This window comes from Chiloscyllium plagiosum, chromosome 39, assembly GCF_004010195.1.
Source record: "Chiloscyllium plagiosum isolate BGI_BamShark_2017 chromosome 39, ASM401019v2, whole genome shotgun sequence".
Classification (NCBI taxonomy): domain Eukaryota; kingdom Metazoa; phylum Chordata; class Chondrichthyes; order Orectolobiformes; family Hemiscylliidae; genus Chiloscyllium; species Chiloscyllium plagiosum.
Genome location: NC_057748.1, coordinates 9,069,464 through 9,089,644, shown reverse-complemented (window position 1 = coordinate 9,089,644; position 20,181 = coordinate 9,069,464). Strand labels below are relative to the sequence as shown.

General features: G+C 43.7%; 1 protein-coding gene across 5 annotated transcripts in view; it reads left to right on the top strand.

Annotated features, from left to right (window-relative positions):
* Window positions 1–18,409, top strand: part of prrg2 (proline rich Gla (G-carboxyglutamic acid) 2) — a 39,881-nt gene extending 21,472 nt beyond the window's left edge. For 3 of the 5 annotated variants that reach the window (XM_043679679.1, XM_043679678.1, XM_043679682.1), the window contains 6 exons: window positions 6,666–6,787; window positions 7,361–7,524; window positions 8,761–8,800; window positions 10,729–10,858; window positions 12,426–12,596; window positions 13,858–18,409. In XM_043679679.1, coding sequence (XP_043535614.1) covers window positions 6,679–6,787; window positions 7,361–7,524; window positions 8,761–8,800; window positions 10,729–10,858; window positions 12,426–12,596; window positions 13,858–13,888 — 645 coding nt within the window. In that variant the 5' untranslated portion in view covers window positions 6,666–6,678 and the 3' untranslated portion in view covers window positions 13,889–18,409. Of the gene's footprint in view, window positions 1–6,626; window positions 6,788–7,360; window positions 7,525–8,760; window positions 8,801–10,728; window positions 10,859–12,425; window positions 12,597–13,857 lie in introns of all 5 variants that reach the window. The other 2 variants (XM_043679681.1, XM_043679677.1) reach the window with 1 other exon arrangement.
* The last annotated feature ends 1,772 nt before the right edge of the window (window positions 18,410–20,181 follow it).

Here is a 20,181-nt window from a genome sequence, read left to right as displayed (position 1 = left end):
CCCCTGACCGCACAAGGGAGCTGAGTCAATGGAGATGCAGTCACTTCCCTGGGCGGCCCTAAGTGCAAGTTCAGCATAATTTGAATCACCTTTCTTTTAGCTGTTGACAGCTGCAACTAATTACATTTCTATAGCACCTTGTGGCTGTGGAATGTTGCTTTGTTGTTGTTGTTGTTGTACTATGGGGAACACTGGGTTTGGGCCCTTGTGTCCCTGTTACTGAATTGTGGGAACGCAATAAGAAAAAGGCAGAGATCCAATTGCACAAGCTTCCCACCCCAGGCTCAAACACATTTCTATCTGGAGATGAATCTTCAGCCCTCATTTCCACCAGCATTTTCTCGCGCTATGTACTGTTTACTTACCCACTTGATACTTATCAGTTCAACTTACCAATTTGCCTGCCTTCCATTCTGGCCTCTTTCCTTCCCCCACCCCCCCACAGCGTAACCTTTACTGAGAAAGATCCCACCAACATTCAGGAGTGGGAAACACAAAAATCATTGGCTGGTTCATTGTGGCAAACCCCATCTGTTGAACAGTGGGCTTTGAACTGATGAGAGTGGTCTTTGCCAAACAGGTTCAGGACAGGACAGGGTCCCTGTGCAACCAACGTCCACCACTGGGACCTCTGTACAAACCCCTTCCACACTTGTGGAGAGGCACCTACAATGCTGCACTTTACCCAGAGTGTCCCTTCCTTAGACTCAGCAGTGGATTCATCAGTTTAAACTCAGCAAGTAAGGAAGTGATTGTTTGCAGTCACTAGATAAATAACTATGCTGTACTGCAGGATCTGACTGTTTGCTGAGATAACCATTATCCAACGAGACTGTCACTACGTGTAACCCAGACCACCAAATCTTGGCAAGCTGTTTAACTTTACACAATCTCTTACAAGTTGGTGTATGGGGACACTCCATGTAGTTTAGAATGTGACACACTGCGACAGTCCTGGTGTAGTATAGACTTGCCGTAACTTGCTTGGTAGACACAATGGAACTGAATTCGGGTAGTTGTTCTTGATTTTCAGGGCGTGTCCCCAAAGGGTGATTCAAAGTTTGTCGACAGGATTATCAATACTTGAAAGCTATGACGGGAAGGAAGCCAGTTTTTTTTTTAAGTTTCACTTTCACATCTGTGGTCTCGGTTTTACCTTTAAGATATGACAAGTTATGTAATGTGAAAATGCATATTTCTCTTTGTTTTAATGAAAACATCCCCCTCTTACTGTGTGGCGACTTCCCATCACAATTAATCTGTACATAAATCTTCTCTTCGAAGTTTGGTTGATTAATGAATACCATTCCAATGAAGAAGATACAAACATGCAAAATAGGAGCAAGACTAGGCTATCTGCATACCAACTGTTCTGTAAGACCATCTGTGATCTGCCCCAGGCCTCCACTCCTCTTTTGTGCCAGTTCCTCATAGCCCTCAACTCCTATTTCAAATGTCTATGTATTGCTTCCTTCAAACCTGTCAGTGATCTACCCTCCACAGCTCTCTGGCGTAGAGAATCCCACGCATTCCCTACACTCTGGGGGAGGAAATTCCTTTGCATCTCAGTTTTAAATGAGTACCCCCTTATTCTGTAATTCTGCCCCTACTTTGAGATTTCCCCACTAGTGGAAACACCAAACATCTAATCTGCTGAGCACATTCCTTGACAGTGACCTTGTCATGTTGCTGTTTTTTTTTTTTTGGATCTTGCTCTGTAAATTGGCAGCCGTGTTTCCTACATTAATATGGTCACTCTTTCTTTATTCGAGTAAGGTCATGGGGAGTGTTGCTGCATAAAGAGACCTTGGAGTGCAGGTTTATAGTTCCTTGAAAGTGGAGTCGCAGGTAGATAGGATAGTGAAGAAGGCATTTGGTATGCTTTCCTTTATTGGTCAGAGCATTAAGTATAGGAGTTGGGAAGTCATGTTGTGGCTGTACAGGACGTTGGTTAGGCCACTTTTGGAATATTATGTGCAATTCTGGTCTCCTTCCTATCTGAATGATATTGAAACTTGAAAGGATTCAGAAAAGATTCACAAGGATGTTGTTAGGGTTGGAGGGTTTGAGCTATAGGAAGAGGCTGAATAGGCTAGGGCTGTTTTCCCTGGAGCATCTGAGGCTTTTGGGGGAGGTGGGGTGGGGTGGGGGGTGACCTTATAGAGGTTTATAAAATCATGAGGGGCATGCATAACATAAAAATACCAAGGTCTTTTTCCCTGGAGTAGGGCATTCCAGAACTAGCGGGCATAGGTTTAGGGTGAGGGGAAAGATATAAAAGGGACATAAGGGGCAACGTTTTCACGCAGAGGGTTATACATGTTTGGAATGAGTTGCCAGAGGAAGTGGTGGAGGCTGGTACAATTGAAACATTTAAAAGGCATCTGGATGGGTATATGAATAGGAAGGGTTTGGAGGAATAAGGGCCAAGTGCTGGCAAATGGGACTAGATTAGGTTGGGATATCTCGTCGGCATGGACGAGTTGAACTGAAGGGTCTGTTTCTGTGCTGTACATCTCTATGACACTCATTCCTGTGATGTGGGGATTGTCAGCAAGGTCAGCATTTTTTTTACCCATCCTTAATTGTTTTGAATAGAGTTACTTACTGGGTCATTTCAGAGAGCAATTAAGAATCAGCCACATTGCTGCAAGCCTGGAGTCACATTAGGCCAGACCTGATAAGGATAGTATATTTCCTTTCCTAAAAGAAATTAGTGAACCAGATGAGGTTTTAAAAAAAAACAATCAAAGATAGTCATTGTGGTCTTTAATGATGTTTGCTTTCTACAATTGAGATAGTTGCCTTATGAGGAGAGATTGAGTAGACTGGGACAATACTCAATGGAATTTAGAAGAAAGAGGGGGGACCTTATAGAAACATATAAAATTATGAAGGGAATAGATAAGATAGTAGCAAGACGGTTGTTTCCACTGGCAGGTGGATCTAGAATGAGGGAAAACAGCCTCAAAATAAGGGGGAGCAAAGGGTTGTGAATCTGTGGAATTCCCTGCCCAGTGAAGCAGTTGAGACTACCTCATTGAATGTTTTTAAGGTGAAGATAGGTTTTTGAACAGTAGAGGAATTACGAGTTATGGTGAACTGGCAGGTAAGTGGAGTTATGTCCACAAAAAGATCAGCCATGATCTAATTGAATGGCAGAGCAGGCTCGATGGGCCAGATGGTCTAGTCCTGCTCCTGTTTTAATGTTAGTATTGATTGAGTTGAAATCCCACCAGCTGCAGTTGTGTGATTTGAATCCATGTAACTAGGGAATAAGCCTGGGCCTCTGGATTACCCGTGACATTACCACTACACCCCTGTTACAATTCATTTGGAAACAGTGCACGGCTAATTAAGCTCCACTATCCCACAGGCCATCTCTGATGTGTAACTACCCAATTAAAGTATCAAGATGATCAGTTTGTCTGACTGACAGATATTCAGGACAAACATAATTTCACAAGGGTTTCATCATTAACATGAAAATAATTATTATAAACACTATTTTAACAAATACCATAAGAGAGATCATTCAATTACTATTATGTAGCTTAAACCAAGTCCCTTTGATCTCCTCACTCCTCTCTTGCGTTCCCCCCCCCGGCCCCTAATAAGGTGGGCAAAACAGGTCATTTGTTTGTTTGATGCAGATGTGAGTGGGAAATGCAGACCAAGAGAACAATTTCTGTAGGTCACAAGTCCTGACTACAAAGCTTAGATTAGATTCCCTACGGTGTGGAAACAGGTCCTTCGGCCCAACAAGTCCACACTGACCTCCTAAGAGTAACCCACCTAGATACGCTTCCCTTTGACTAATGCACCTAACATTATGGGCAATTTAGCATGGCCAATTCACCTAACCTGCACATCTTTGGATTGTGGGAGGAAACCGGAGCATCCGGAGGAAACCCACGCAGACACTGGGAGAATGTGCAAACTCCACACAGACAGTCGCCCGATGCTAGAATCAAACCTGGTTCCCTGGTGCTTTGAAGTAACAGTGCTAACCACTGAGCCACCGTGCCAACCCAGAGATGGAGAGCTATTTCTCATAGTTGTTTTGCTTTTAGCAATGACGTTATGATTGTCAATTAATCGGATGGATCTCATACAAGGAAGGTTCTTGACTTTTCTTTTGAGTTTGCAGTTCTGTTTTTATTTTGCCTGACAGACATGCCCCGGACTGGACTGCATTGCACTTGCAACTTTCTAACAAACTACAGCTGAACCAATCCAAAGACAGTCACCAGGCAACCTTTCCTAATTCAAAGAGCCCTGGTTTTGTAGTGTCTCACTGTATCTGCCTCCCTGCTGCGAAAAGTAACATTTGCATTGTTTAGATAAACTGTTCAGCACATGATCCCACTGAATCTTGAAATCTGTGGGGAAAAAAAAACTCCCCTGGTACTTTCAAGGCTGCTATACAGATAAACTGTAAAATGCAAGTTTTTTTAAAAATGCCCAAAAGGGAAAATACGTGGTCACTTACACCCTATCTCACACAAGACAGCACTTCAAAAGTGCATCATTGGATCTAAAACACTTTTTTACAATTTTCAAGATCACAGAAGCAGCTATAGAAATGTGATTATTTTTCCAACTTTTCACGTCTTGTTACATTATTCACAGTTTCTTCTACCTCTCTATCTCTGACATTTTTTCTTTAACTTTTAATGCCCTCAAAGGTGGTCCAGCAAGCCATTTATTTATTACTTTAAACTAAAGTAAAAAAGACAGACACCGAGGTAATGGGCTGAATGACCTCCTTCTGTTTTTCGAATTCTAATGGCTTGGGAAAATAAAAGAGGGACTGAATTATAATTAGCTTTGACACCTCTCTCAGGCTCAAAAGCTGCTAGCTCAGGCTACTGATGATTGTTTGTCCTGAATTCACTGGAAATTAACAATTCTTCTTCATCGACTTGCCATTGCCTTTGACAGCACCTTCCAAACCCATGATCGCTCCCACCTGGAAGGTCAAGAGTGGCAGATGCATGGAAACACCACCATCTGCAAGTTCCCCGTAAGGTTCTCACAATCCTGACTTGGAAATATATCGCTGTTCCTTTGGTGTCACTGTGTCAAAATCTTGGTGTACTCACCCCAACAGCATTGTGGGTGTACCTACACCGCCACATGCACTGCAGCAATTAAAATAGGCAGCTCGCTACCGTATTGTCCAGGGTAATTAGGGACAGGCCATAAATGGTGGACTTGCCAAATTTAAATGCTTCTCTTGAATTATTAAAAAGTTATTTCCAGGATTTTTATAGGAGCAACAACACAGTAAAACCATATGGCAATTTAACAAACTCAGTTGAGTTATTTTAATTGTATAACTTTGTTATTTATTATCTTTTAAAAATGATTGTGGATAAGGCCTATTTGGCATAGAGTCACCCAGAAACCACAGGGATTGGGGGGGATCTTTCAATGAAACCGTACATAGAAAGTTCTGGTATTGAGTCATAGAGATGTACAGCATGGAAACAGACCCTTTGATCCAACTCGTCCATGCCGACCAGATATCCCAACCCCATCTAGTCCCACCTGCCAGAACCTGGCCCTTGCATTCTATCTTGACCATAAACTGGAGTCTAGAAGGTTGGGTGAAGGACATCTACGGAGTTTTCACAACAAAAATGGTCTTTTTCTTTCTTACAATAGTTTATATTTATATAGCAACCCCTTTTTGTTTTGAACGTAAGTGGCTTGATGGTACACAACTTGCAAATTACTGAAAAGAGAGGTTACTGAAGGTTTTATTTGATTGCTTAACAAATCAACGCTGTCCAAGGCATTACCCTGGAGAGAACAACTAGGAATGATAGTCTGCCCACACTCCAGGGAACTTAAAATAAAAATCTCATAGCTAGAACATACTCCTTTCATTTACAGAGAATGGCTCACCGTATCTGAATTTATGTCACTTCCAGCCAGTGCAAAAGAGCCATGTTGCCAATCCTTTCCCAATGTAGAAACACAAATTGTTGTGATTGATGGAAATGTTGATATTTTGCTCTGATGAGTACAAGGCAAACTGCATTTCCTCCTATCCCTCTTTAATTTAATCCCATCAATATGTGATATGTCAAAGCTTCATATGTCTCTCTCTTTTCAGTAATGAAACATTCAAATGTGCTTCATAAGCTCTTTATATACAGAATGTCGCTCTGAGGAGAAACAGAGATTTTTAGATCAAATGACCAAAAGATTGGTCAAAGGAGGAGGGAGGTGTTGCAAGAGTGTTTGAGTTAAGAGACCAGATAACATTTTGGGGAGGGGCATGGTGTTGGCCACCAATAGTAGAGCAATTAAAGTTTGAGGATGTACAAGAAGTCACATTGAGTTAAGCACTGATTATCTCGGTTGTGGGACTAGAGGAGATTGGAAATCAGGAGGGGTCTGTGCTATGGAGGGATTTGAAAACCAGGGTAACGAGCAAATCAAGATGTTGCTTAACCAGGATCCAGTAGCCAGGACAGGGAATGAAACTTGTTGTGGCATAGATCGTCGAGTTTTGGATGGCCTGGTGGTTATGGAGGGTAGAATAAGGGACGCCAGTCGGGAACATGATCAAATCTAGAGCCTTTCAATGACTGACCCAAACTTTCTCTCCGTAGTGGTAACCAGTGTACCTTCTGTCATTCTGTTGGAACTAGGGACTCCTCCAGAATGGTTACCAGTCAGTTATTATATGTGGTCCTTCTAATCTCCACTCTCACCGAGAATCCTTTGATCGATGCACGGACACTGCCGCAACAAGGAGACATTCAGGATGAAGGTATGTCTACTTTCTATATCCTTTCCCTTTCTGTACCTGTTCCATAAATAAATCCTTCTAAAATAAGAAAACCGTTTCGCTGTACATTGACACAGACCATTATGTAAGAAGATTGAAAGGGTAGATGTGATGAAGATGTTTCTGAAGATGAAGATGAATTGCACAACCCAGTGCCATAAAGATAACACGGTCATTAATAAATCCAAAAGGGATTTGCAGAGGAACCTCTTTATTCAGAGTGTGGTAGAATGTGGAACGCGCTCACACAAGGAGTGGTTGAGGTGAATAGAACAGATGGTGACTGGATAAACGAGGCAGAAATTGGAAGTTATATTGATGGGGTTAAATAAAGAGGGATAGGAGGAAGCTCTTGTGGAGAATAGACACTACTATGAAGCAATTAGGCATGTTTTTGTGCTTTGAATTATATGTAAGTTTTTAAATCTCATGGCCAAAGCTTTCTGTGATTTGAATCTCAACTCCATTAGAATGAGTCTTTATGAACATTTCATATTAAGGGTTTAAAATTCTTATGTATTTATATATTTTTTTCTCTCCTCCAATTACGTCCAGTGTTCCTCGAGGAAAGCCAAGCAACTGGCTTCTTGCGTCGGAAGCTGATGTACAATAGCTGGGATTTTGAACTCATCACCCCTGGAAATCTGCAGCGAGAATGCTATGAAGAAATCTGCAATTATGAGGAAGCTCACGAAATCTTTGAGGATGACGAGAAGACAGTGGGTATCATTTGAGAGCTGAGGGACTACAGGCTCTTTGCTTTGAAGGGCCTGAGGTTGGTGACCTTTCCGAGTGAATGGCCTTTAAGACAATGGTCTCTAATTGTTGCCTTGGCTTGGCATTTTTGTGGTTTCAGTTCTGTAATGGCCTAATCTGTCAACGTGTCACAACTGCCAGCTGATCCAACATCAAAGGATCTTTTTTCATGGACTTAATCGCGGCCCTTCCTTGCCACATGCTGTAAAGTAGATTTGTGGGAAGGGGATGGTTTGGATGGTGTGCAGGCACCACACTCTCCTTCACTCCACCCTAGAGCTGTTAACTGAGGCTGCGTAATGGACTGGAAAATCAGATTCAGGACCCAGACGACTGATGGCACGGTCTCACCCAGTCAGAGACCAGGATGGGTAGCTGGTCAAGGCAACAGAGTTGGAGGAATTCGGGGGGGGGATTCTTGTCTGCTGGGTTGGAATTGTAACTCCAGTCCCAAAGGTGAAAGAGCAATGCCTTTAACGACAGGGCCCAGCAACATTAAAGACTTGTACCAACACAGCTACGATGTTACCATGCATTCTCTGTCAGATCTGAAATGATTCTGCCTTTTTAACACTACAGGACGTCCAAAAGTGCTGTATAGCCGATTAAGTTCTTTTTGAAGTGTAGTCACTGTTATGATAAGATTAGATTCCCTACAGTGTGGAAACAGGCCCTTCAGCCCAACCAGTCCATACCGACCCTCCGAAGAGTAATCCACCCAGATCCATTTCCCTCTGACTAATACACCTAACACTATGGGCAATTTAGCATGGCCAATTCACCAGACCTGCACATCTTTTGGACTGTGGGAGGAAACCGGAGAACCCACGCAGACACAGGAGAATGTGCAAACTCCACACAGACAGTTGCCTCAAGCTGGAATTGAACCTGGGTCCCTGGTGCTGTGAGGCAGCAGTGCTAACCACTAAGCCACCGTGCCGATGTCGAAATTGTGGTACTGTATTTGCATACAGCAAGCTCCCACATTGGGATATGAATAGTTCATATTTTAGTGTGGGTGCTAGTTGAGGAATAAATTTCATCTGGGACACTAGGATGAACCCCTTGTTCCCTCTAACCACCACTGCTCCACCGCCAACTCCTCTTTGAACTGTGGATCTGGGAATTTTTTTAATATCCATCTGAGACATGGTTTAACATCACGTTATTTTGTTATTCAAGTTTATTTTGTTTTTCAGCGCGAGTTTTGGACGAAGTATATGAAAGGTATGAAACCAGGTAAGCGACAGCGAGGTTCATTGTAACTGACTAACTATATCAGATTAGCACATGATCTATGCCAGTCGCTGAACTTTAGCGAATGGAAAGTTGGGTGTGGCTGAAGCCACTCTTTAGGGAGCGTCTCAAAGCCTTTGAGAGGACAGAAGAGACTTGTTGGGATTGGAAAATGAGGAACTGGAGAAGACAGTGCTATGCTCTTTGGGTAGAGTAAGAGCAGGGATAGTGGAGATGTTCAAGATTTTGAACAGCTTTTATGGAGTACTTGAGAAATTGTTTTCACTGGCTGGTGGGTCAGTATCCAGAGGGCAAAGATTTAGAAGTAATTGCCAAAAGAAGTCGAAGCAACACACACAAAACATTTGTTATGAAGCTGAGAGGAGATCTAATTGAATTATTCAAAATCATGAGTGTTCTGGACAGAGTACATTGGGAGAAAATGTTCCTGTTCCTGAAAGGATTAAGAACAAGAGGGTGTTGATTTAATGGAATTCGTAAAAGAAGCCAAAGTGATGTGAGGAAAATCTTTTCCTCTCACGAGGCAAGTCTGGAACACTCTGTCAGAGAGTGTGGAGGCAGATTCAGTCAAAGCATTTGAAAGAGACTTAGATGGTTATTTGAAAAGGAACAGTTTGCAGGGATGCTATGGAGTAGCACTAAGTAATGATCATTTGGACAGCAGACGTATTCACGATGGGCTGAATAGCCTCCTGCATTGTTATGCATCTCATCTGGAGTGTGCTCAGCTCAGGACATTCAAGGTATACCTGTGATCACTATGCAGCTTTGGTAATGTGGTAAAAGATGGAGGGGGGAGGGGCTTCTGTTTTCTTTGAACCTTCATCAGAATTGGTTGAGTTATATCTAGCCAAGAAGGCAGATGGGACAGAGGAAAGGCAGCACCTTTGACTGTGCAGCACTCCCTCAGTACCTTACAGGGAGTGAGATAACTTTATGTTGTGCTGTCTGGAGTAAGACTTGAACCCACAACCTTGGGGCGAAATTGCTACCCCCAAAGCAGGAAATGGGTTCACTTTTTTTTCTCATTAATTTAGCCAAGCAGCCAAGCCCTCCTGATCTCCAAAGTGTCCCTGAGATGGTTCGACTTGGATTTATAGATTATTTTTAAACAAACTATTCTGGAGCAGGTCAGACTTGAACTTCTGGCGCAGAGATAGGGCACTACCACTGCATTACGTTAGCTTCATTGTGGAGCTGAGTGTTTGTAATTAGCAGAAGTTGTTGTGTAATTGTATTTGTTGCTCATCTTGAATTGCCCTTGAACTGAATGGGTTATTTTGAGTCAACCCCATTGCATTGGAGTCACACATAGGCCAAATGCAGTAAAGACAGCAGATTTCCTTCTCTCTAAAGAACATTAGTGAACCAGTTGGGGTTTTTTTTTCAACAACAATTAATGATAATTTCATGGTCAGCATTGATTAGCTTTCAATTCCAGATTTTACATACTGGATTCTGATAGCCATTCCAATGGGATATGAACCCATGTGTCCAGAATATGTTTCCGATGACCGGTCAACCCAGAACGAAGGGTCACAATTTAAGGATTTGGGGTCGGTCATTAGGACTGAGATGAGGAGAAATGTCTTTAGCCAGAGAGTGTGAGCCAGTGGAATCCTCTGCTTCAGAAAGCAGTTGAGGCCAAAACATTGAAGGTTTTCAAGAAGGAGAGAGTTATAGTTCTTAGGACTTAAATGTGTCAAATGGTATCTGGACAAAGTGGGAACAGGGGACTGAGTTGATTGATCAGCCATGATCATGTTGAATAGTGGAGCAGGCTTGAAGGGCCGAATGTTTCTGTTAACTGGGACTCTGGAACACTAGCCCAGTGACATTACCGTGACTCCACTCTGTCTCTCTTTTCCACCACTGATGTCCAGACTGAATCTTCATTGTTTGTTCCTCAGGTGGCCCCACTGCTCACAGGTTTGATGTCGCTGGGCTGGTAGCAGGACTGATTGGTGGATTTGTTCTCCTCATCCTCATTGGGCTGCTCGTCATCTACTTTTGCAAACAAAGGGGGAAGAGAGCCGACAGGTCAGTCCCAGAGTTTGAACAGAGTCCATCTACTTCTGCCTAAAATGTATTCTGCTTCCACCATCCTTTCTTGGAAAAAGTGTTCTAAAGACTCACAGCGCGTGCCTCATCTCCGTTTGAAATGGGTGATCCCTGGTTTTATAAATAGCTCCCATCCCAGTTCCATGTCCTCCCATAAGGGGAAGCTCTACTCTGTATTCACCCTGTCAAGAGCCTTCAGGATCTTGTGTGGTAAAGCTGTGTGTGTTTATGTCCATTTGCCAAATGGACGGAGACTATTCAGCCCATGGTGGCTGTGTTGGCACTCTTTTGAAAATTGTATCCAATCTGTTGCCACACTCTTTGCTTTACTCACCCTGCCTTGCAGACGTTTTCGGATTCCTTTTTGAAAGTTACTGTTAGATCTGCCCAGATCCCATGGAAGACTAAAGAACACACCCGAAACATGTTTCTCTCCCTCTCCCTGTTGGTTATGGACCTTGCTTTCCTTGTCCTTGAGGAATAGGCCACAGATTGATGGAACCAAGTTGTGGTAAACAGCTGGGGTTCAATAGTCCCAAATCGCTGGGCCCACATCTCCAGAAGGACATGGGCACCGAGCACATTGGAATCTGGACAACTCAGCACAGAGTCCGCACTCTGTAATGGTCCACCCAACAGCACCACAGACTACAACACACAAATGGCAGCATTTCCAGAAGATGTCTCACTGTCCTCTTCAAGGGTAGCCAGATGGTGAGCAATGAATGCCAGCCTTGTTTACATCCCAAAAATTAGAAGGGACAATTAAAAAAAGAAATGCGACAGACTGGAGAAGCTGTGATTGCTTTCCTTCCTGTTGAGAAGTCCAGGAAGAGATTTAATCAAGTGGTTCCAATGGACCAGTTTCCTCCAGTAGAATGATCAATAACAAGAGGACCCGGATTTAAGATCAAGAACTTGACAAGAAGAGAGGAATTTTACACAGTGTGTTGTTGTGATTTGGAAACTATTGTTTGCAAGGGCAAGGAAAGCAGATTTCATAGTAACTTCCCTAAAGGGCATTAATGAACCAAATGAGTTTTTTAAAAAAATTATATTCACTGTCACCATTACTGAATGGAGTTTCCTGTTCCAGGTTTACTAATTAAATTTTATTTTGTGGTGGGAGTTGAACCCATTGCCCCCAAGGGCACAGGTCAGGCCTTGTAGTTGGATATCAAAGTGGGTTGGGCAGCCTCCGTGGAGAGAGAGAGCAAACTAATGTTTTGAGTCTAGATAACTCTTCATCAGATCTTCATCATCTAGCAGCTCTTGTTATAGAATGCAGACAAGTCCGTTGCAATAAGGAACTAGAGAGAGTTGCGAATCCCACCACAGATGAACAGTCTGCTGTCACCCATTTGGAGGCAGAGTGGCTGCTCTTGTTAACTTGCCTGATGTCTTTGTACCTCTCCCACCCAGGCCTCTTTCAGGAGAGAAAGTTGTGGCATGGTGTGAGTTTGCAGGTGGGGGGAGCGAGAGTCTCCATGGACGTGCAACGGTTTCTCTTCCATCCTTGTTTCTAATGTGTTTAATTTTCTTCCAGACCACCCGAGTATCGTGGACGAATCCCCAACCCAGCCAACCATCCAGCTGCTGAGCCGAGTGAAGAGCTGCCCTTGACCAATCTGGAGGCGAACGCCCCTGGGCTTCCCTCGTATGAGGAGGCATTGACAAGATCAGGACATTATGATGCCCCTCCCCCACCATATGCAGGGTCTGTATATTTACTCTTTGTTTTCTAGTTCGAAAATGTCTCACTTTGCATGAAAATTTTGTTTTGTCCCAAAGTCAAAGAGGCAAATTCCCAGAACAAACTGCTCAGTGCTAGTGGGGAATTAAAGGTGTGTTCACGGGAGTTAAAAATTTGCCCCAAACTCATTACTTGATTTTCCCGGTCCTTTTTTCCCTTTAGGTTATTGTGGGGAGCTGGGTTATTTATTCATTCCCACTAATGCTGATACAAACACATTCTCTGTCACTACGATCAGTATTGTGTTGGGGTGCCTGACTCCTTTATTTGAGTTTCTGTCCTTGGCTCAGTTGGTGGAACTCTAAGCGACAAGTTTCCTGGTTCAAATCCACTCCGAGGCTTGAGCACAAAGGTGAAGTCTGACCTAATCCAATGGGAGTGCTGCACTGTCATAGTGCCATGCTTTGGTGAAACACAACACTAATTTTGAAGCTGGAGTGTACCCTGCTGCACGCCAATTGATATATCTCCACCAACATGGTGCTGGGCCGAATGGCCTCCTCTTAGAATCCCCTCATTGTGGAAAGAGGCTATTTAGTCCATAGAGTCTGCACCAACCCTCTTAAACAGCATCCCGCTCAGACCCAACCCCAACCCTATCCCTGGAACCCTGCGTACTTTGGGCAGTTTAGTATGGCCTATACCACCTAACCTGCATATCTTTGGATTGTGGGAGAAAACCCGAGCACCCAGAAGAAACCCGGGCAGTCACAGGGAGAATATGCAAACTCCACGCAGTCGTCTGAAGGTTGAATTGAACCTGGGTCCCTGGTGCTGTGAGGCAACAGAGCTAACCACTGAGCCACCGTGCTGCCCGCTTCTACATCAAATACTCCCGTGATCAGGTTACCTAGCTACTGCCTCGTGACGGTTGGTAGGATCATGCTGTGTGCACATTGGTTGCCACATTTCCCACAATACATAGCACACTTTGTCAGCTGTAAAATGTTCCGAGGTGGCTGGTGGTTATGAAAAATGCTATATAAATGCAAATCTTGTGTAACTTTATTTTTCAAATTTAGGATCAGGACCTATGGGAGTGCCCCATATATCATAAAAGCTCCCTGATGGGAGGCATTCCTTGTAGGATGTCAGCATTTGTCAGGATGGATTTCGGGTGTGTGCCGACCCTCCCTGGGAGCAGGGAGACAAAGAATGAGTGTACAAGAAGCGAAGGTGTCCACCTATTAATCTGTCTGCTCTCGCTCTTTCTCTCTCTGTGCAGTGGAGCTACACGTGAGCAGCGACCAAGCTGAAACTCAGCACTGTGCCACCTTGCAGTTTGAACTTGAGTCGAGTTTTGAGACATGGAGAAGGGAAGGAACGAGCTGCTGGACAGTATTTTGAGGATCATCATAATCATAAATGAAGATAATGATTTTACCAAACAAAATCCACCCTCTCGGGCACCTGGCATCGCATTCCTCCAACTAATCTTCATGAGCCAACAAGTCGATCGGTTTCTCCAGGCGCCTTTTAAGTTGTAGCTCGTCTCTTCTCCTTCTTTAAAACTTTGTAAATAATTTGTTGCTCCAGAACTGAACACTGGACTTCGCGAGTGCTGTTGAAATATTTCTCTGGGTAACCCATGGCTGGGTCTGAGGTGCAGTTCAGATGGAAGCACAGCTGGAGGTCTGATTTGCTTCGACTTCACTTGAAATTGCATCCCTTGGAGTCTCCTTTCAATCTGAGTAGCAGGACAGCAGCTGCAATTGGACTCGGTACCTCTGACCTCTTCTCTCTTTCTTTTTACTTCCCTCCACCACTCCCACCCAGCCCATTACTGGGAGAGGGTGTGGATGCGCAATGGAATCGGGCACTATTTTCAATCCTGATTGCTAACCAGTGATTTGCATTGCCAGGTTTTGTGTGTGCTGGGGAAATGGAGTGTTTGAAGGCAAAGCCCCATTTCAGGTGGCATTGTGTGAACGAGCAATTTGCCTTTAGGGACCAAGGGTTGTACCCTCTGCCCTCATCCTCCGGAGGGAGCATCACCTTAGGGAACCAAGGGGCAGAATATGGGTAACAAGGGACTTTTTTTTTTCTCTCTCCCTCTTTTGTAACCAAGAACAGGATTTCTCTTTGGACTGTCCAATTCCTCTGGCAACTGAATGGTTTACTTGACTCCAGACTTCAGTTTCCTATGCGTCACCTGTTTCCAAAAGCCTGGAGGGACATGCCAGTTAATCCTGATGAAGCCCTCCACCTGATAATGATTTTGACATTGACCCCGATCTATTGTGGCTCTTGCTGAAAAGAGAAGCAAAATAAAACAAACCACAAACGTTTACTGTTTGAAATAATTCTGCATTTGGGCAGCAATTGCTAAGCAGTCCCAAGTGTGCTAATGGCTGCACTAACCACCAATTTAAGGTCACCCATCAAGCTCAGAATGTAGCTTATTCACATTTGATAGCTGGAACATGCCTTCACTTGCATGTTCTCTGTAAAGAAAGGAAATTGTCCAAGACTTCCATAATTTTGTTTTGAATTTCCTGGGAGTATGGGAAGCCTATAAATTCCCTGTTGCTTTCTCCATGGCAAAGCCTCAACCAACGAGAATTGATTTGCCAATCAGCCGGCACTATTTTCTCCTGCAGTGTAAATTGTTGTGATCATGCCAACTTTGGCGTTCTTGTATTTGTCCTGATAAGCGCAAGATGACAAGTTTCAACAACATGTCTGCCTTTTTAGCAGAATTTAACTTTTGTCCTATAGTGAGTAACCACTGTGACAAAGTGCTTTTCTGTATGTCCCAGGCAGTAGTGTATTAAGCTCACTCGGAGTTGCTGCAGCCACATGTGCTTATTACCTATACGTTGTAGCCCAGAGCTATAGAGAGTGATAGTGGAGGCTCCAGTATTCTTTTCATCAAAGAGCTAACCCAGAAATCTCTCCTGCCATTACCACTTGCCTTTGGCAGTTTTTGAAAGGATTTACAGATTGATACTTAATCTGTTTGGTCACATTATGAACACACCTTCCTTGATTGTTGATCCTGGACTGAGACTTGAACCTGGAGCATCTGAGTTAACAGGCAGAGGTGCAACCCACTGCACTACAAGTTGTCCTCTTGGAAGCCTACTCTGGCTCCTATTTGGTGCTTACATTCCCTCACAGACTGTAAAAGCTCCCTTTGCGTTATTAGCAAGAGAAGTTGGGAAGTCTTTCTGATGTCCTGGCCAATACTTGTCCCTCTACTAAGGTCAATACAGACAAAAACACTAGACGATCTGGCCATTTATCATACTGCTGTTTTGGGAGCTTGCTGTGCGCAAGTTGGCTGTTTGCTTTCACTACATCACAGTGACTACACTTCAAGAACAGTCAGTAAGATCCGAGGCCCATTTTCTCTCCTGTCTATCCACCTTCACAGCTTGACCATCAACATAGGCCTGTGAACACCCCACTGTCCTCAACCAAACACACTCCCAAACCATGTACAGCTTTAAACCGAGCTCAGGCCCCACTGGCTTGCCTTTCCTGACCACTCCCCTTAGATACTAATATCAAGACCAGGAGGTGTGTAGGGGGTAGAATTGGGAACATGTATTTGGTCAGGTTGATGCAGGTCACTGGACTGTGGAGGTCACCAGAGAAATATGACCAATTTTGCACCTAGCTGAGTACAGACCATTTGCCCACTTTAGCCTTCCTACCATAGGTTTGAGTTGGCACTATGCTGCACCATGCTGTCTTTTGCTTTGACCTGTACATGAATGCCATCCCTACGGAGTTCCACAATACTGGTTTGAGAAGGGAGGGGTCAGGAACGGTGCAGGGGTCGGTAGTGGGTACTGAACTCCGAGTTAGTACGGCACTAGGACAAAGTGGAGACTTTCTGTCTGCACCTGAGCCCTTCCTTCCAAGGGACATGCTGTCACAATGGTGTCACCTTAGGATGGGGATTAGTTTTTGGAGGAGGGGTAGTCACATACCTTTATTGTCAAGTGGTGAGGACGGAAGGAGAGAGAATGGACCTCCATCTGATATGAGAATCATCAGTGATTTCACTGCATTTGAAACAATGTTTCTTTGTATTGACACTGCCAATAGGAACTAGTCTTATAAACTCTCCTCAGATACAATGTAGTGATACCCATCAAGAAAACAAAAATGAGTGGGCCCTCTATTTAAGGTTAGGTGAGTGTCAATGACTGAGCTGGGGGTGGGGAGCAGGATATGACCCTGTGAGATGCTATATGTACCACAGGTCTCTGTTTAGACTCATGGCCCTCAAGTAAAGCCTGAACCAGGGACTTCTTGGGTGAGAACTGCCTGGATCTGTGAAGATGTCGCCAAGCAGAAGTTAAATGATTGTAGGGTTGCCAAAACACCCCTCAGCAGCCTTAAGCCAGACAGTAGTGGAGGGAACAAAAAAGTCTTCCAAAGTTGTGGGAAGCACATACTTGTGGATGTGAAGGTAGAATGTGGGATAGGCTGGTGTTACTGACTGTAATTGGGCCTACGTTGGACCTTTGGCTAAAGAGTAAAATATTATTTCTCCCCCTGCCATTGCCAAAACTCTTAATGATAAAAGTGTTCAGTGAATATGGAAAATTATTTATTTCCACTCAGAGGGAAAAAAGGGGCAAAGAGGGTAGGTGGTGGCAGAAGAAAAGGCTAACTTTTGCGCTGTTGACAACCTCTGATCCTAATATACATGCATTGATCACTGAGCAAGCCCACTCAGTTTTAATGAAATCTGTCACTGCAAACAAAATGCAAATTAATTCAAGACTGTTAGACTCTTAAAGAGAATAACCTGAATGTTTACAGAAAACAAGTGATTAACACTTTTCTGGACTAACCCCCACTTCAACACAGCCTGACTTGGAATTAATCCCAGAATTGGGAACTATTGTAAGGGAAAAACCAGTCATTCCTGTATCCAACCTAATAAATTACGAATGGGGGTGGGGAAGAAATGGTATGATTTCTGAACCTAAATTGTGGAAGGACTGGGCCTTAGTATTCATGTTTGGGTTTCCATGGTAACCAGGCCTTGACTTAATAACAGCACCTTGCCCATGCTAATCGATTTAATAAAGGAAGGTACAGGAAGGGTTCTGAGGACATGGACTAAGCGAAAAAATTGCACCAGAGTGGACACTTTTCCAGAAATATTCCCAAAATAAGGTGAGGGAGGTGGGATTGAGGATGATTATAGCTTGTTACATAATCTTTAGAGTAAAAGGAGTTTTTTTTCCCCCAAGCTGTAGTTTTCATTCCTGCCTACAGAGGGTGAGTTTAATTCTGATGTGGGGTTTGAGGGGGGAGGTCTCACTACAGCTTATCAAAACTGTAGTAAATCCTGCAAGTTATTTGTAAGACTGCGCACTGTACTACTGTCCTCAATTTTAATAGGGCAGTGCGTGTTTCTGTATTGTCCTCTTGGCTTGCTTCATTGGGTAGTAGGGGAAAGGCGACACTTTGTTATAACAGACTGACTTCCTTTTTTTTTAATTGGATAAGTAATTTCCAAAGTGGATCATACTCATGTCACATTTTTGTCTCAAAATCTGCCCTCTTACTGAAGGTTCAGTGACCCATGTTGTACTTGATTCCTATTTCAGCCTCCTCTCGGGGCACTGTGAGTCTACCAGCTCATGTGGAGCACCAGGTAAAACTTTTGGCTCATTTTTAAACAAAATATTAATAAAAATAATGCCATTCTGAGTTCAGCTTCCAGAATGTGAGGGATAGACAATAGACAATAGGTGCAGGAGTAGGCCATTCTGCTCTTTGAGCCTGCACCACCATTCAATATGATCATGGCTGATCATCCTTAATCAGTATCCTGTTCCTGCCTTATTTCCATAACCCTTGATTCCACTAGCCTTGAGAGCTCTATCCAACTCTTTCATAAATGAATCCAGAGACTGGGCCTCCACTGCCCTCTGGAGCAGAGCATTCCACACAGCCACCACTCTCTGGGTGAAGAAGTTTCTCCTCATCTCTGTCCTAAATGGTCTACCCCGTATTTTTAAGCTGTTCGGCACTCACCCATCAGCGGAAACATGTTTCCTGCCACCAGAGTGTCCAATCCTTTAATAATCTTATATGTCTCAATCAGATCCCCTCTCAGTCTTCTAAACTCAAAGGTATAAAGACCAGTCGTTCCAGTCTTTCAGCGTAAAGTAGTCCCGCCATTCCAGGAATTGACCTCGTGAACCTACGCTGCACTCCCTCAATAGCCAGAATGTCTTTCCTCAAATTTGGAGATCAGAACTGCACACAATACTCCAGATGTGGTCTCACCAGGGCCCTGTACAGCTGCAGAAGAACCTCTTTGCTTCTATACTCAATCCCTCTTGTTATGAAGGCCAGCATGCTATTAGCCTTCTTCACTACCTGCTGTACCTGCATGCTTACCTTCATTGACTGGTGTACAAAAACTAGTGTTGTTATAGTGTCACAGTCTGTGCACATTACAGTCTGGAGCTATGGGATATGATGGGATAGGCTTCATTGTTCTCTCCATCGTATTCCTGACCAGGAATCTCTCTTGCTCTTCTCACCTGAGTACGATAGAGGGATTTGCAGTGTGCAACTTAACCTGAATGGCCAGCTTGAGAACGTGCCTTTCTTGGCCATCATGTTTGCGAATGGGACTTGAATCCAGAGCATCTGGCTTACAGTGAGGACCTCTGGACCATAAGTGCAAGACTGTGTTTTTAAAAACTAACCCACCATACCTATTAGTGACTTCTCCCCCCAATTGCATAGAAAATGGGGGAGCAGGAAAAAGAGCTTTGTGACTGGATGCTCAATCCCTCTTCCATTTTCCCCCTACAATCATATGATATCCTTTGAAACCCAAACTTCCCTTAGACAAACTGACACTGGTAAAAAGGTGGGAAAAATCCAGAAAACACCATCTGTTTGGGATATTGCAGGCTTTTCAATAAAGACCTTACCTTTCTATCATGATTTCTACCTCTGTCAGTATCCAGTTCATCTGCTCCTGGAAAGCTGTCCTATCTAATGCATTTGTCAGAGACTAAGCTTGCCAACCATAGAATAATTTGACTTCTCAAAGCTGGTGTTCTGCTGCCTCCACATGGAGACTGTGGGACTGGCTGTGCCTGATCCAAACATACAAAATGCTGGAGAAACTCAGCAGGTCTGGCAGTATCTGTGCGGAGAGAATCAAAGGCTCTGAAGAAGAGTCATGTCATTAACTCTAACTCTATTTCTCTCTCCAAGACATTGCCAGACCTGCTGGGTTTCTCCAATATTTTCTATGCCTGGGTAGATCTCTAGCATCTTTTTGCTTTTATTATACATGGGCCTGATTGCTGGGGGGTAAACCAGTGAATTGGGAGAATTGCATGTTGTCCAGCAGATAATTGCAGGGATCTGAGATCTGCAGATAGCTGTTGTGCTCCATACCCAGTCTGTATCAAATTGGCTGATCTCAGTCACGTTGGGATGTCATGCTTGACTTAGCTTTAGGATGAGGGAAGATTATTCCGCGAGTCTTGGTTTAATTTTAAGGACGCTAGGAGGAGTAAAAATCGGTTACCTTTTTGTATTCTGACCACTA